We start from the raw sequence: 16,555 nt of genomic DNA, 5'->3' as shown, positions 1-16,555 counted from the left end.
CTACAGTAGACAGAGAGGCAGCTTTATGCTAGGAGATGAGGGGTTAAAGTATGAGAGAAGGGGGGGTCAGAACAGATTTCTTGCTGTGGAGGAGCTACATGGCTACCTACATTATAGGAGAGAAGGTGGGAGTGACTGGGGTGAAGCTGGGAAGAGAGATAAAATATTTCTGATGAGGTGTTGGAATGAATCCTCAAGATACAAAAAGGTGAATTAGGGGTGGGGAGACAGAAGAACAGGGAATGTGAGTGGGTAGAGGTTGCAAGTGTGTATGGAGAGAGTGAAGGATGGTCAGAGATGAGGAATGGGTGAAGGGGAAAATATAACAAATGAAGAACAAGGGTTGAGAGTGGTTGATGATAAATATACAGGGTGCGAATAGTATTTGAGGACAGATTTATGGTTTTAAAAAATTGCTTACATAATAACAGGAAAACTGTATTTTTATAAAAATAACCAAATCACATCATTTTGTGATGGATTTTTAAGTTTGTTCAAAAGTCTTTTGGATCTGATTAAACAGTTTTCTTTTGTTTTTCTCTGACATGAATTGACCTCTCTTCATCATGTAACATTTGTATCTGATGTTTTCATGCACAACATTTCTGGGGTTTTTTTTTGGGGGGGTGCCTACGCATGTACTCAGCAGTCATGTCCCATGTTTCACTACCTTGTAGCACACATGCATCATCCAGTTTACCTTTCACCATGAGCGAGAGGCCCTTAGTTGCCAGCAGAGGTAGGAGCTCCCTGAACTTTGCCCAGGTTATTACTCTAGTCGCTACACTCTTAGAGCAGCCACCCCCACTACAGATTTGGTCACCTCGGTAGCAGAAGCTATTAACTACTTCTAGTTTCTCTCCTTGGCATGTAATGAATCTGTTTACTGTACATTCAGTGTTTATTGCCCCAGTGCATCTGCCACACACAAAAACTATTTTTCCGATGAGCCTTCCTTTGATATTGCTGCACCTTTTATTTGACACACGAAATTTTTTGGCAATTGACCTCATTGATTTTTCTGGATTGTCTTCAATGTTTTTTTTACGTTTTGATACAGGTAATACGCTTCCATCTAGTTTCTCTAACTCACATCGAATCTTGTGGACAAAAGATCTTGCAACTTTCAGAAAGTGAGAAATTTCTAAAACTTCATGCTTAGCCTTCAAAATCACAATCATAGCATGCCTCTTCATTAGTAAGCATAGGACCTGTCATTGTTATTTTCTGAAATGGAAGTTCAATAAAAATTAGTGAAATAAAATAATGATTAAAAATGCATGTGTCCCCAAATACCATCTGCACTCTGTACATTGGAGTGAAGATAGGTTAGAGTAAGTGTTGACTGTAGAGATTGGGTAGGATAGAGGACTGGATGTAGTGAGTAATGGACAAGAGTGGAGGGGTGACTGATGATGTATATGAATTGAGGGGAAAGTAGGTGAGAGTAGGTAATGACCGACAGTACAGAAGCAGGGGAAGAGTGGCAGAATAATAATAATAGCACAGTCGATAGGGGAAGGATGAGAGAGAGAAAGATGATTTGTGAATGAGTATTTTGCAATAGAGTGAGAGGAGAGGCAGGCATAGTGTATGGGGAGGATAAGGGGAGATGGCAGAAGACACCCTCACTAGTGTCTCTCAATAGTTCATTTGGTGCATGGGTCACATTATAGTTCTCATCATTTTTCTTGTGTTCTTTCATAAATTCTAAATTTATATTGGTTGATAATTACCTTATCTTTCAGCGATTTGAGTGAGATACATTCTTTCAGTAAGTCTGGAAAGGTCATATTTTATTTCACCATATGTTCTATGTATTTTCTTTTTTACATAAAATAATCATATTGAAGATGTAATATTCTACTTCTATATCCACGTGGCCAGTATTTTAATCTGTTTGTTTCTGTAGTAAAAACGTCCATTCTGTTCTCTTCCACAGATTAGGCTGCCGCTATCCCATGTCAGCAATGATGCTAATAGCTGGCTTTTCAAACTTGATAGCATACGTTTTAATCACCTTTTGTAAGTGATCCTCTTAGCCACTTTAATTTGAAATCTTTTCTAATGTGTGTGTAGTTATCAATGTACCAGTCAACTGACCAAATGGCTGCTGTGTTCAGTTAAAAATGATCCATGATATTGTATTTCCTCCATTTTCAGGTAGGGAAAAAAAAAATATCATCTAATGTCTAGGTTATGTGCTGGCATGAGTTGGGTGGTTTGACAGGATCTGATGAGCCAGAGGGCTGCTTTCACAAGTTTCTACATCTGGATACCTTTTCTAATACCAACCACTTTACAGAGTGTACTGGATGCTTTTTCTTTTTTATCAATCCCCAGTAGTTGTAATTGAGGGATTTTGTATTACTATAAATACAGGATGTGTATTGTAGGAAAACCACTGTCATTAGGACAAACCCATGACATTTTGGTTTACAGGTGTTTCTATTCATTAGCTCAGGCAACTGTTATTTCTTGTACTAACTATATACAGTGATTGTTTTCTATACTTTATTTATTTACACTTTGACACACATATAGAAACATAATATACCTGTTACTTAAGGTGGTAATTACAAAGAGAAACTAAATAAAGGAAAATAGTTGGAATTATTTGGAAATAGAGATGAGGAATCAGACTTTGATGGTTTTAAAAGATAATCTCAGTTTATGAACAATGACTTTTTTCTTTACGAAAGTGGGCTGAAAAGTTCAGAAGCCGACCATAAAAGAGTGATGCTAGAGTTGTGAAATCTTGCCTGCATTAATTTTAACTCTTCTTATTAATAACAGTGTTATTTCTTTCCAGGTAATATCTAGTATAAAGCTGCCTTCCTCTTCACTGTAGTCCCATTTAGCCAAAGGGGGTCTTAATGGTGACCTCACTAGTGTTGGTGCTATGAAAACAACGCACCCAATATGCGTCTGTAATATGGTTAGCATTATGAAAGTTATTTACTCATACAAACCATACTGAAGCAGACATTGCAGTATGGTGCAGTCCTTGGATCTGTCAGATCCTGTCAAACCATACCAGTTTAGATGATGATGATGAGTTTATAAAAAGTTAGGGGTATATTATATTGGAGATCATATGGCTGAGGTGACTTTGTGTCCAATGTAATGAGTCCATTGCTTAGACTAGATGCACCACTTTATATTCCCCAGGAAAGACAGAAAATAGAATTGGTTGAATTCTGTGAAAACAATGGATTGGAGGCAATATACCTTCCTGGAGATATATAGGTCTTAGAGGATTTGCTGGAACCCAGGTTCACTTGATGCTCAGAAGTTTTGAACTTGTTGTGAAGGAGAGAAAAGATGTTGCCAAAAAATTGTCAAAAGCTTCTGAGAAAGCAAGCCATTATATCTTCTAGCTCAAGAGAGGATGAGTTGTGCACAAGAACAAGCATTGACTCGACAAAGCTTATGTTGTGTGGGAGTTTTGTTGCCTACATTGGTAAGTGACTCCAGGCAGCTCTGGTGTCATGGTGGAAGGGGCTGAAGCACCTACAGATCTGCTTCACCTCCTGATGGCACATCAACTCCTGCATTTAAACAAACAGAATACAGCAGCACCCTCAGCTCACAAATGTTTATAATCCATAATGGTTTTAGATTTGTTAGAAGTTGTAAGGCATTACGCAAGCACTCAACAACGAGTCCACTACATCTTATAGCAGAAACAACTGTAAGCTAATGAAGTTCATAAAATAATCATTTATTCCTTTGTCATCTCATTTTCTTACTATCACTCTATACTCAACTAATGCTTCATTCTGAAGCATAAATATACTGAGTTCTACACCAAGTTATGTAGAACTTGCCTAAGCAAAATATATGTATTTATATAGATTAACAGATGCTGCTGAGAAAAGGTGAGGGTTGATGACAGTAAGAGCCTCCAACTGTAGAAAATGGCCTGGAAAAGGGTTCCAGCAAATCCTCTAAGACCTATATATCTACAGGAAGGTATATTTATATAAATCATTTACCCTGGCCAGCATATCTTTGCAAGTTCTTTGTTTATTGTATTTTATTGTATCTTTCAAGGCATTGTGGCAAATAAACAACCTCGCTTGGCTTGACTGTCTTTCATCCTCTCACAGTTGATAAAATAAGCCATTATGGATTATAAACACTAAAGTATTAAACTTCCAGAAAAGAATTGTGTAGCTGTTTACAAGATTGTTTTTTTTTTGTTTTTTGTTTTTCTCTTCAGATACTTTCCAGACACCTCTGATATACATCTTTACAATACTCTGTACAATGGTTGGTAGGTTTGGCATGAGTGGATCCTACAGTATATTATACCTTCTCTTTACAGAACTTTTCCCAACGGCTATCAGGTATTTATCTTCCAACTTCTAACATCTCTCTTTCTCTCTTCTTCTCACATCCCTATCTCTGTTTTATTCATTGTGGCACTAACAACTAGTTCATTGAATCTTGGAGTCACTCCCCTACAGCTATTTCATTGTGTCTCTGGTATAGAATGCATAACTTTTCATCACCTTCATCATCATTTTTAATGTCTACTTTTCCATTCTTGCATGAGTGGGACAAAATTTGTTTAGGGTTTTCTACAGTCAGAGGCTCTTCTTGTCCTCAACCCTGACCTTTTCTCAGCAGCATCTGTTCTTCAAATCCAGACCTGTTTGTATGGGAGATTGCAAACAAATGCAACTGCTTGTATGATGGTAATGTTTGTTTATAACCAGTGCATGATGCAAGCACTCACACATACATACATGCACGCACGCACGCACACATTCATGCATGTGTGTCTGTACAGACATTTGCAACCGGTGATGCTTGTTGATATTTGCTGTCAACAAATCGTTTGCTAACTCCACACTTTAAAATTCCCTGGAATAAAAAAAATCCCTTACATATGAAAAAAAATATGGGATGAGAATAGGGAGAACATCCATTTGTAAAGATACTGCATCCATTGCCTGCTGTCATACTAGTAAGGAACAATGGATATTAAGGAAAACAGTTAAACAAACAATATACAAGTGGATTTGGTTGCTTGTCATTAATATATATTTATATATTTTGTGTCACCAGCATGTGTGTGTGTGTGTGTGATCATCATCGTTTAACGTCCGTTTTCCATGCTGACATAGGTTGGATGGTTTGACTGATGTCTGGAGAGCCAGCGGCTGCACAAGGCACCAACCCGATCTGGCAATGTTTCTACAGCTGGATGCCTTTCCTAACACCAACCACTCCGAGAGTGTAGTGGGTGCTTTTTATGTGCGACCGGCACAGGCGCCAGTCAGGCAGGCCTGGCATCGATCACATTCAGATAGTGCTTTTCCTATGCCACTGGCACAGGGTACTGGTATTGGCCACGTTCGAATGGTGCTTTTTATATGCCACTGGCACGGGAGCCAGTCAGGCGGACCTGGCATCGATCATGTTCAGATGGTGCTTTTTACGTGCCACCAGCATGGGAGCCAGTCAGGGGGAACTGGCTACAGCTATGATATTGGTTTTACTTGACTCAACAGGTCTTCTTAAGTATATATCACCTGATGCATTAGGGGTATTCTTAACAGGGCTGGACATGCGTAGTTGCGATCTCACTTTAGTTGCTGGGTCTTCTCAATTACAGCATACCTCCAAAGGCCTCCTGTCATTGCCTCTGTGAGGCCCAATGTTCGAAGGTCGTGCTTCACCACCTCGTCCCATGTCTTCCTGGGTCAACCTCTTCCACCGGTTCCTTCTACAGTTAGGGAGTGGCACTTCCTCACACAACTGTCTTCATTCATACATAACACATGACCATACCAGTGCAGTCGCTTCTCTTGCACACCACATTTGCTGCTTCTTATGCCCAACTTTTCTCTCAGGGTGCTTACACTGTCGTCGTGTATGCACACTGACATTACATATCCAGTGGATCATACTAGCTTCATTTCTTTCAAGCCTACGCATGTACTCAGCATTCATGTCCCATGTTTCACTACCTTGTAGCACACATGCATCATCCAGTTTACCTTTCACCATGAGCGAGAGGCCCTTAGTTGCCAGCAGAGGTAGGAGCTCCCTGAACTTTGCCCAGGTTATTACTCTAGTCGCTACACTCTTAGAGCAGCCACCCCCACTACAGATTTGGTCACCTCGGTAGCAGAAGCTATTAACTACTTCTAGTTTCTCTCCTTGGCATGTAATGAATCTGTTTACTGTACATTCAGTGTTTATTGCCCCAGTGCATCTGCCACACACAAAAACTATTTTTCCGATGAGCCTTCCTTTGATATTGCTGCACCTTTTATGTGTCCATATGGGTATGTCCTATAGAGTTTCTACCCATGCCTTTTCTACAGATCAAGCAGGGCTATCTACCTGAAGGGGATTGTGATTTGACAGCCTTCCTACTTACTAAGACTTTGGTTTTTGCTAGGTTAACCCTAAGGCCCTTCGATTCTAGACCTTGCTTCCATACCCTAAACTTCATCTCCAGTTCTGGCAGTGACTTGGCTATTAGAGCAAGGTCATCAGTATAGAGGAGCTCCCAGGGGCAGCCTATCTTGAATTCCTCTGTTATTGCCTGGAGGACTATAATGAATAAGAGGGGGCTGAGAACTGATCCTTGGTGAACCCCTACATCTACTCAGAATTCTTCACTCTACTTGTTGCCAACCCTCACCTTACCAGCCACTTGTCTATCCCCAACTTCCACATTGACCACTAGATAAGCGATCAGAGATACCCTGTCAAAGGCATTCTCCAAATCAACAAAAGCCATGTACAGAGATTTATCTGTGGCTAGGTATTTCTCCTGCAGCTGTCTTACCAGAAAGATAGCATCAGTGGTGCTTCTGCCTGGCACAAAACCAAACTGCATCTCATCTTGGCTAACCCTCTCCCTAATTCGTTGGGCTATGACCCTCTCTGTAACTTTCATCACCTGATCCAATAATTTGGTACCCCTGTAGTTATTGCTATCTAAGGCACCACCTTTCCCCTTGTAACAGTTGACTATGGTGTATGTCATTGGGAATGACTCCTTCATGAACTACCTGATTTACGATGCGGATGACAAAACCATAACCCACACCGCCCGATATTTTAAGCATCCCAGTGGTGATTCCTGATGGGCCAGATGCTTTCCCTGTCTTCACATCCTTATGCTTTATCTACCTGGGTACTGTCAATTCGGATAGCTGGTCCATCAACTGTTTCAACCTTTGGCATTGGGTCCTCCTCCCATTCAATCTCCACATAATGGCTTCTCCGAGCCTCTTTCTTTGCAGAATCATTAAATGCAAGGGCACCATCATTCAAGCGGACACAGTTCTCTCCTATGACATCACGGTTTTCTCTCACACACAGTCTTGCAATTCGAAATACTTCAGTTCTATGGTCCTCACGTTGCTGAACATCAGCAAACATCTTTTCTGCTACTCTCTTGGCTATATATACTTGTCTCTCAGCTTCTCTTCTGGCTATCTGATACATTCTCCTGCTACCTCCCACTCTTCCAGGCATTCCAAGCCTGTTTCTTTACCCTGATGGCCCTCTCTACAGTATTGTTCCACCATGTTACCCTAGGTCTGGAAGGGACTTTGCACCAGACACAGATTTGGTCTGTGGCACTCAGCAAGCTGTCTTGCAGGAATTCCCAGCTGCCTTCTATGTCACATGACTGTAGCTCCTCCTCCCTATCATCAAATTTCTTGGTAAGGATATCCCTAAATCTCTGACCATGTGAAGGATTCCTAAGCTTCCAAGTCCTTCTTTTCCAGATTGGTCTGCTTTTTGGCATCCTTCTGGCCTCGAGTCTAAAATCACTAATAACTAGTCTATGTTGGGGGTACATTCTTCACCAGGGAGGGTCTTTGTATATTTAAGAGCAACCATCCATCCTGCTGTCTGGTGAGAATGATATCGATCTGGCAACCAGAGTCACATGATTGATAGGTTATCAGGTGGCTAGCTGGCTTCCTGAAGCTGGTGTTGCAGATCAGTTTGCATTGTAGAACTCCAGAAGCCTAGTTCCCTCTTCATTTCTGGTACCAACTCCATGGCTTCCATGTACACCATGGAAGATACAAGATTGCTGTCCAACATGCCCATTAAAATCTCCACCCATGAAGATGAGATCATTGTCACTTGTCTTTGAAGTAGCCTGCAGAAGAATTTATTAAAAGTGATCCTTCTGTTCATTTGATAGGCCTGCTTGTGGGGCATAGGCAGAGATTACTGTAGCTATACCATTCTGCAAGACTAGCCTGAGTTTAAGTACTCTACCACACACCCTCACTACCTCTATGACTTTATCCACCCATTTCTCTGCAAGAAATATACTCCCTATTCTAGTGTGGACTCTGGCTGAAGCTCCTCTTCATCTTAATTCTTGTATCTCGTTGGTAGAAATCACTCGATTTCGACTCGTAAAATTGATCCAACCAAGCTCTGAATTCTGCATCAGTATTGAACAAAACTCTGTGCATAGCATTTGAAGGAGCTCGAAAGAGGTGGAAATCCATTGGTGCCAAATCAGGAGAGTATAGCAGGTGTGGCAGCACTTCCCAGCCATGCATTTGAATGGCCTCCTTGGTCATATTGGTGATATGAGGGCGGGCATTGTCGTGCAGCAGAAGAACTCCATGCTGCTCATTAGGTCTTTTCTCCTGAATAACTATGTTGAGTCATTCCATCTGTTGAATATAGAGTTCCGAGTTGACCATTTCGTTCCATTCAAGCAATTCGTAATAGATAATCCTTTCCCAGTCCTACCATATGCACAACATCGTTTTATGCGGATGAAGATCTTGTTTCATGCGTGGTGTCGCTTGTTTACCGGGGCTAAGCCATTCCTTACACTGCTTCATATTGATGTACAGGCACCATTTTTCGTTGCTAGTATATATATGTATTTGTATATGTATATAAATGTACATGTATATATATATGTGTGTGTGTTTATATATATATATAACTTGGTGCTGGTCCGTAACTTTTTAAAGGGATGTGATAAACCTATTATAATGGGTAATACTAAGTGTACTTTTTCTTTTTCTTATTGTTTAATAATTATGTAGCAACACCAAATGGTGGTGCCCCAGCATAGCCACAGCTCGTGAGCTGGATCTAGATAAAATAATAAAAATAAAAGGATATATGTATATGTATATGTGTATATATGTATATTTATGTATATGTGTATATTTATGTATATGTGTATATATGTCTATATATATGTATGTGTATATGTATATATTATATATGTCTATATATATATGTACGTAGAGATGTGAGTATATATAAGTGTGTGTATGTATATCATATGTGTAAATATTAGTAACTGAGGCCCTATCAATATCAAGAGGTAATACTTATCCTCACTTAAATGTGGATTCATCTTTAAGTGGGGATAAGTATTACCTTTCGATATATATACGTTTGAATATGTATGTATATGTACAATGACAGTTGAGCTAAAAGTTTGTGTATACTGTAAGTTGAGTGTTAAGCATACCAATGAAAGAGGAAGGTGTGTGTGTGTGTGTGTCTCTTTTTTGTACATCTCAACAAAAGTAAAATAACACTTTTTATTATTGTTATCTTTTACAGAAATCAAGCAATGGGTTTTGCTTCATTTTTTGAAAATCTTGGCGGAATTTTTGCACCAATTATACTTTTAACAGTAAGTAGACAAAATCAACCCCTCTCATTTGTTCATATCTGTTGAGATCATGCACTTAAATACATTAGAATTGCAAAATTAAATATTACCCCTCTGTAAGTTAACTTCTCAATCAAAATTCTTCATCATTGCCAGCATTGTACGTCCATTTTTCTTTGATGACATGTGCCAGATGAGCATCAATGTCTCACAGCTATCTCTGCTTCTACAGGTGTGGCTGTATCATAAGGATTTTACTTCCCAATCACATGGTTTCTTGGGCAAGTGTCTTTTACTATAGCCCCAAGCTAAGTGGATTTAGTACACAGAAAGTGAAAGAAGCTTATTGTTGTGTGTGTTACTAATTTCTTGTCTTGACATCACATAATAATTATAAACGAATGTCACTGTCATGCAAGCAATATTCTTTCCAGCCTTCCATGAAAACATGTCTAATCATGAAGAAATGTTAACTTGTTTGGAAACAGGTAAAAGATGGTGATAAGAAGTGGATCTGGTCAATTCTTATCCAACAAATGTCTGACCCATGCAACCATGGAAAACAGGTGTACAAATGTGATGCTGCTGACAAAGGTTGAAATACAACCAGTCTTTGAGATGAAGTCAGTGTGACTTTAACTTCTTTTTTGGTGGGGTTTGTGCCAGTGTAACATCAATATGTAGCTGTGTGGTTCTTCAGCTTCTAAATCCTTCTTTTCTGGATTGGTCTTCTTGGCATCCTTCTGGCCTTAAGTCTAAAGTCATTAATAACTGGTCTATGCTGGGGGGTACACTCTTCACCAGGGAGAGTCTTTGTATTTAAGAGCAACCCTGCATCCCACTGTCTGGTGAGGATGAAATCAATCTGTCTAGCAGAGTTGCCTGATTGATAGGTTATCAGGTGGCTGTCTGGCTTCCTGAAGTTAGTGTTGCAGATTAACCCTTTCGTTACTAACCCGGCCGTAGCCGGCCGAAAAATTTTTTGGTTCATAAGACCAACCCGTCTGTAGCCGGCCGAGAGTACCCCCCGTTGTTATTTAAATGTATATTTGAACCCAAATCTCGTTAGTACATTCGTTAAAACACCTGATTTCACTTTGCAAACAGTTGAGTTATTGTATCCGACATTGTTTAGCGTGATATTTGAACTCAGTGAAGTTTGGAAGATTTTTTTCCACATTTTTTGCGGCGTTAATTTTTTTCAACTTTGAAGATGGAGAGGAGTTTCATGCTATCAAGCAGTGATTCCGAATTTGAAGGTTTTTCAACAGAAGATATGGAGATATCGAAGAAAAGAATGAATGAGCTACAAAAGCACGTGGTGAACGATAATGAATCGGATATTTCTGTATCCGAAACTGAAAGCAGCGACGGTGACAGCGAGGATGATTTTACACCAGATTGGAGTAAAGATTTAAAAAATATTTTTATTAACAATTTTTCTGAGGAGACAGGGTCTAACCCATAGTCTTTCTCAGGAAGCGAAACCTTTAGACTTCTTTTTCTTATTTTTTCCAGCATGCTTGTTTGAAATGATTACTGCGGAAACAAACCGTTACGCAGAATGTAAACAAGCTGGAAAAAAAGATAGCTTGTGGTTTCCTGAAACTGTAGATGAAATAAGGGCATTTTTTTGCCATAAATATTATTCTGGGTATTAGACAATTACCCAGAATAACAAATTACTGGAGCAATCAGGAACCTTTTGGCAATGAATATGTTTCCAGTATTATGACGCAAGTACGATTCGTGGAGCCGAACCAATATTTACATGTGAGAGACACTAGCAGTACCCCAGTACGTGGAGAACTTTGAGACAAAAATTATGCAATAGAATTGATTAAGAGCCCTTTCTTCAATTATGTTCCAAATATCACATTAATATGTTGATAAATAAAAAAAGTTACAGGTGTTTAATGAGACTAGTTTAAATTCATGATTATTTTAGAATTTAATTGAAACTCATGAGGGGTGTATTTTGGTCTGAAATATAGTAATGAAAGGGTTAATAGGTTGCATGCATCACAGAACTCCAGTAGCCTAGTTCCCTCTTTGTATTGGGAACCAATTCCATGGCCCCCATGAACACCATAGAAGATACCGGATTGCAGTCCGACATACCCATTAAAATCACCAGCCGCAAAGACGAGGTCATTGCCACTCGTCTTTGAGGTGGCCTGTAGAAGGGTGTCATAAAAGTGGTCCTTCTGATCGTTTGGTAGGCCCGCTTGTGGGGCCATAGGCAGAGATAATTGTATTATTTATTTAATAATATCTACTTTCATAAGCTAATTTTATAAGTTGACCCTTCAATGTATAATTTCCTAAATCTCTCTCTCTCTCTCTCTCTCTCCCCCTTTCTCTCTCTCTCTCTCTCTCTCTCTCTCAATGGAATCTCTTCTTCCCTACTGTGTTCTCAAGTTGGCTACATATTTTTTGTACCTTCTATCTAAATTAACCCTTGCTTGTTCTCTCCGGGTTTCATGTTTGCTAAATATTTTTTGTATTTTCCGTACTATTCTTCTTATTTCTTCCCATGCATGCACACACACAGAACAAGCACACGTGTATTGCCCATTAGCTTTTACATTCCCTTCGATACGTCCATGGAAATTATTGAGTAGTTTGTTGACAAATTTTGAGTTAAGTCGAAAGATAGCCAATTAAGTAGGTGGGCAGCTAAACTAGTTGCATTTGTTCTGGGAGTTTGAGAGGGAGAAGAGATTGCAGGTGTGATAGAGGATGCCACCAGTGAGGTTTCTGGTGAGAGAAGAGAGATATCTGGTAATGGTAGTGGGAGAGAAGAAAGATATCCTGTAATGGTGGTGGGAGAAGAGAGAGAGATATCCGGTGTTGGTGGAGGGAGAAGAGAGAGAGAGAGAGATCCAGTATTGGTGGTGGGAATGGGCGGGCGCACCACAAACAAGCAAGGGTTAATTTAGATAGAGGGTACAAAAAATATGTAGCCAGCTTGAGAACACAGGACCGCAGAAGACATTCCATTTAGAAAATTACATGACGAATTAAGGAGGAACAAAGGCTGAGAGAAAGGGAGATTTAGGAAGTTATATATTGAAGGGTCAATTTAAATAATTAGTTTACGAAAGATATTAGTAAATAAATAATACATAAATAAATAAATAAACGTAAATAATAGTACATATTAAGTGTTAATCGTGAATGGATGAGTGAAAAGATTGAAAGACAAGAGAATATCTTAGCTTAGCAATGCATAACTGGGCATCCGAGAACAATTTAAGTTGAGATTGCATGAAAAACAGGGAGGAATTATGTGGGTAAAGTGTTTTATAGATATGCTACAACTGGAAGTGGACATTATGGAGGATGCTTTCTTCCTTCCTGGGCCACGCGTGTATATGTGAGTATATATGTTTGTATGCATGTTTGTACACACGTAATTTTTGGATATCTTAAAGACCATGTTTATGTCCAATTTTATACAACACCCATTCATATATTATATATTAGTTCTGTTTCCAAAATTGTTAAATCTATTTATGGAAAATCTTCTCTAATGAGACCACTTGGGGCTTTTTCATTGTTGGAATCATAATTTCCAAATTTTAATATACTTTTATTTCTCTTTCAGACAAAAGATATACCATTTGTGATATTAATTATTTTTGGTGTGCTGAATGTAATTGGTGCTATTCTAGTCCTGCTGTTACCTGAAACCCACCTGAAAGCTCTGCCAGAGTCTGTGGAACAAATTGAAGGATGGTCTGAGAAACCTTTCTATCAAATCTTTTGCTGTCGGACTGTGAAAAATGCCACTGAAAAACAGTTCACACAGGGAGAAATAAGCTGAAAAAGAGGGAGGTGAAGAAGACAAGTTAGGTAGCCTCATTGGGATTATGTTACTGGTGTTAATAAACTGATTTATAGAGCGGAGGGGGACACGCCTATATTCTTTTTATGTACATTTGTCGTTTTTGTTACTATCATCACCATTATCATTATCATCATCATCATTGTTTTACTATCGGGGAGATCAATCACCACTAAACTCAATAAAAAAAATAAACTCCTTGAAGTTTTCATTTATCTCTTTATATTCAGTGTTTAAATCCATCTTAATTGTCTTTGCCTTTTGTTCTTCCAGGTTAGGGTTGACAGTCTCAGTTTAATTGTCTCTGCTCTTTCTCAAATTTTGTGTCCTTGTGCTATTAGAAATTAATATTAGTTGGGTTTAAGGCAGTGAGATGGCAGAATGGTTAGCATGCCCAGCAAAATGCTTAGCGGCATTTTATCCATCTTTACGATCTGAGTTCAAATGCTACTGTGGTCAACTTTGCCTTTCCCCCTTTTGAGATTGATAAAATAAGTACCAGTTGAGCACTGGAATCGATTTAATTGACTCAAGTCCTACTCCCGAAATTGCTGGCTTTGTACCAAAATTTGAAACCAATATTAGTTGGGTTTTACCCATGCCGATATAGGTTGAACAGGTATTCACACAATTCATTGAAACAATTTATCAAAAACAGTTTCTAGAAAAAATTCAGTTAATTGAAATAATAGTTGCTCAAGTCAGCACTTTTTATGTTTGTAGATACAAGGTCTGTGGTGTATAGTGACATCACAGACAAAGAAACAGCCTGTGGAGTGGCCTGGCAAAAGAAATGTCTAGCCACAGTGTTTAGATAACACTAAAATCCATGTAACAGATCAAAGATCAGGAGTCAACTACACTCTTTTGCTCCATGTCCATAGGGCTGTATTTGAGTGAATACATGGTGACATTTATCTGGCCAGTCTTGAAGCTACAATCAGTGCTACAACTGATAATGTGACTGGAATGCCAACTTCCAGAACTTGCTTGTTCTTACCTTTTTTTTTTTTTTTTTTTATTCAGTTCTTCAGAACAGAAAGCCTTTACATAGATTTTGCTACCTAAAATGAGAAAACTGGCCTGTCTTTGTGGCACTATCAGTCTTATTTACACTTGGTTTAATGCTCGCAAGATGGCACAGCTCCAAAATAGTCTTGTATACATTTTTTTGCTCAATGATGTTTTGTTTGTATGCAGGTGTTAATTTAGTTTCCAAGCAAGTACTCGGAATCATTTGCTAAAAACTATTTTTCTCTGAAAATACAAATAGTACAAGTACAAAGATTTTCTGTTTTTAAATGTATGGAATGTTGCAAAGCAGGCTTGTTGGTGCTTCCACTTCACATTTGAAGAATTGTTGTTATTTTTGCTTTGTTGAGTTGATGCCATTAGGAATGAAGGTGAACCTAAACGTACTTCAAAATGTTGATAAAAAAATTGCCTTTTGTGTGTTTAGAAGTCAAATAAAAACTTGCCTTGTAGAATAGCTTTTCATGACTCAGACATGTAAAAATTCCATCCAATTTTTTGAAAATCTTTGGTTTTATGATATTGGCTAATGACAAAGAAAAAGCCAGCATCCAACTATAATGTTCATTTAGGCACAAGGCCAGAAACTTGGAGGAGGAGGTTAGTTGACTAAATTAGCCCAAGTATTCACCTGGTACTTTATTTTATTGACTTTGAAATTATGAAAAAGTTAACTTCAGCAGGATTTAAACCAAAACAATAACACATTGAATTTATGAATGTTTATTATATTGAATATTATGTGTTATGCAACTTGTGGGGTGAAATTTGATTTTGTGTGTCTCTTGAAAATCTCTGAACATCATTCTGTGACAGTCCAACATATTTAAACTCCTACCTGTAACAGCAGTCTACTATTATTACACAAAACTTTTGACTCATTTTATGTTTTCCTGGGGCTAAAAAAAGGTAGTAACATCATCCTAATCAGGACTGTCACTTTACGTTGGCAAATAAATTTTACTCTGTAGCATGTTACTACTTACTTCTCCCTCATAGATTTAAAATATTGTTTTCCTCTTTATGAGATCAGTGACTGTGTGTCACTTTAAGAGTATATACCTTGAACAAGGCTTAGTGTTGCCATCTCTAGCCAACAGTTATCCTGTGCCAATGAAGAGAAATAACCCAGAAACCATGGTCCGCAGTTACCGTTTCAAGCTGAGAGGGAACATTAGCTCCCTTGTTCAAGGTGTAAGGATGCAATTATGTGTGAGTGGCCAGCTGGGAAAGATGTTTTCCTGGGGCTAAAAAAGGTAGTAACATTGCCCTCATCAGGACTGCCACTTTACATTGGCAAATAGATTTTACTATATATATATATACTTCAGTAACAAAGAGTGACTTCGAAATCAGGGCTTGCAGCCCGATAACTAAAGTAGAGAGAGGGGCAGTGAAGCGTCATTCCTTAACTGCTATGTGTGAATGTGGTATGAACTAATTTTAATAAGATGCACTTCTACCAGCAGGCCATGCTTTGAGATTGATACCCCTCTCCACTGGACTTGCTGTTCCCCTGTTAGCAATACCTGCTGATGCTCCTGCTATGATGGCTGCTATTGGTTACAAGCAAAATCTGAGAAAATAATAGAACCTACAAATAATGAGCTATTTAAAATTTGTGTATCTGTTCAATTCTTTGTTTTTTCTGCAAATTTATTGCTATAAAATGTATCAGCACCATGCTCTACCTTCGTCTTCTTCAAAAGGTCTTTATTCATGGAAATGAAGACCAAATTACTCAATCTCTCTTCCCTTTGAGATCACCTCATATAATTATTTACTTTAACGGAGAAAGTGGTTTCTCTCAGGAAGCAGATGTGGCAGGTATGGTCAGAATCAGACTAAATTTTGTTACTTATGCCAGAGCTTGGTTTAGTTCAAGCTCCCATATTATGTTTGTGACTTGCTTTGCAAAATCTGCAACATAAACTGATTTCGGCTCGCATTTCAATCCATCAAAAATCCAATATGTTTTTATAGACATCCAAAAATGAAAACGTTTCCATCAAAAATTTTTTCATAAA

At 38.6% G+C, this 16,555-nt stretch overlaps 1 protein-coding gene across 5 annotated transcripts in view; it reads left to right on the top strand.

Moving 5' to 3' along the window:
- Window positions 1-13,700, top strand: part of LOC106868963 (solute carrier family 22 member 4) — a 38,973-nt gene extending 25,273 nt beyond the window's left edge. For all 5 annotated transcript variants that reach the window (XM_014914435.3, XM_014914438.3, XM_014914437.3 and 2 more), the window contains 4 exons: window positions 1,943-2,025; window positions 4,226-4,352; window positions 9,595-9,667; window positions 13,257-13,700. In XM_014914435.3, coding sequence (XP_014769921.1) covers window positions 1,943-2,025; window positions 4,226-4,352; window positions 9,595-9,667; window positions 13,257-13,475 — 502 coding nt within the window. In that variant the 3' untranslated portion in view covers window positions 13,476-13,700. The remainder of the gene's footprint in view (window positions 1-1,942; window positions 2,026-4,225; window positions 4,353-9,594; window positions 9,668-13,256) is intronic.
- The last annotated feature ends 2,855 nt before the right edge of the window (window positions 13,701-16,555 follow it).

Source organism: Octopus bimaculoides, chromosome 16 (assembly GCF_046866305.1).
Source record: "Octopus bimaculoides isolate indiv1 chromosome 16, ASM4686630v1, whole genome shotgun sequence".
In the NCBI taxonomy this organism is placed as follows: domain Eukaryota; kingdom Metazoa; phylum Mollusca; class Cephalopoda; order Octopoda; family Octopodidae; genus Octopus; species Octopus bimaculoides.
Note: the sequence above shows the minus strand (reverse complement) of the source record. Positions and strands in the feature narration are given on the sequence as shown.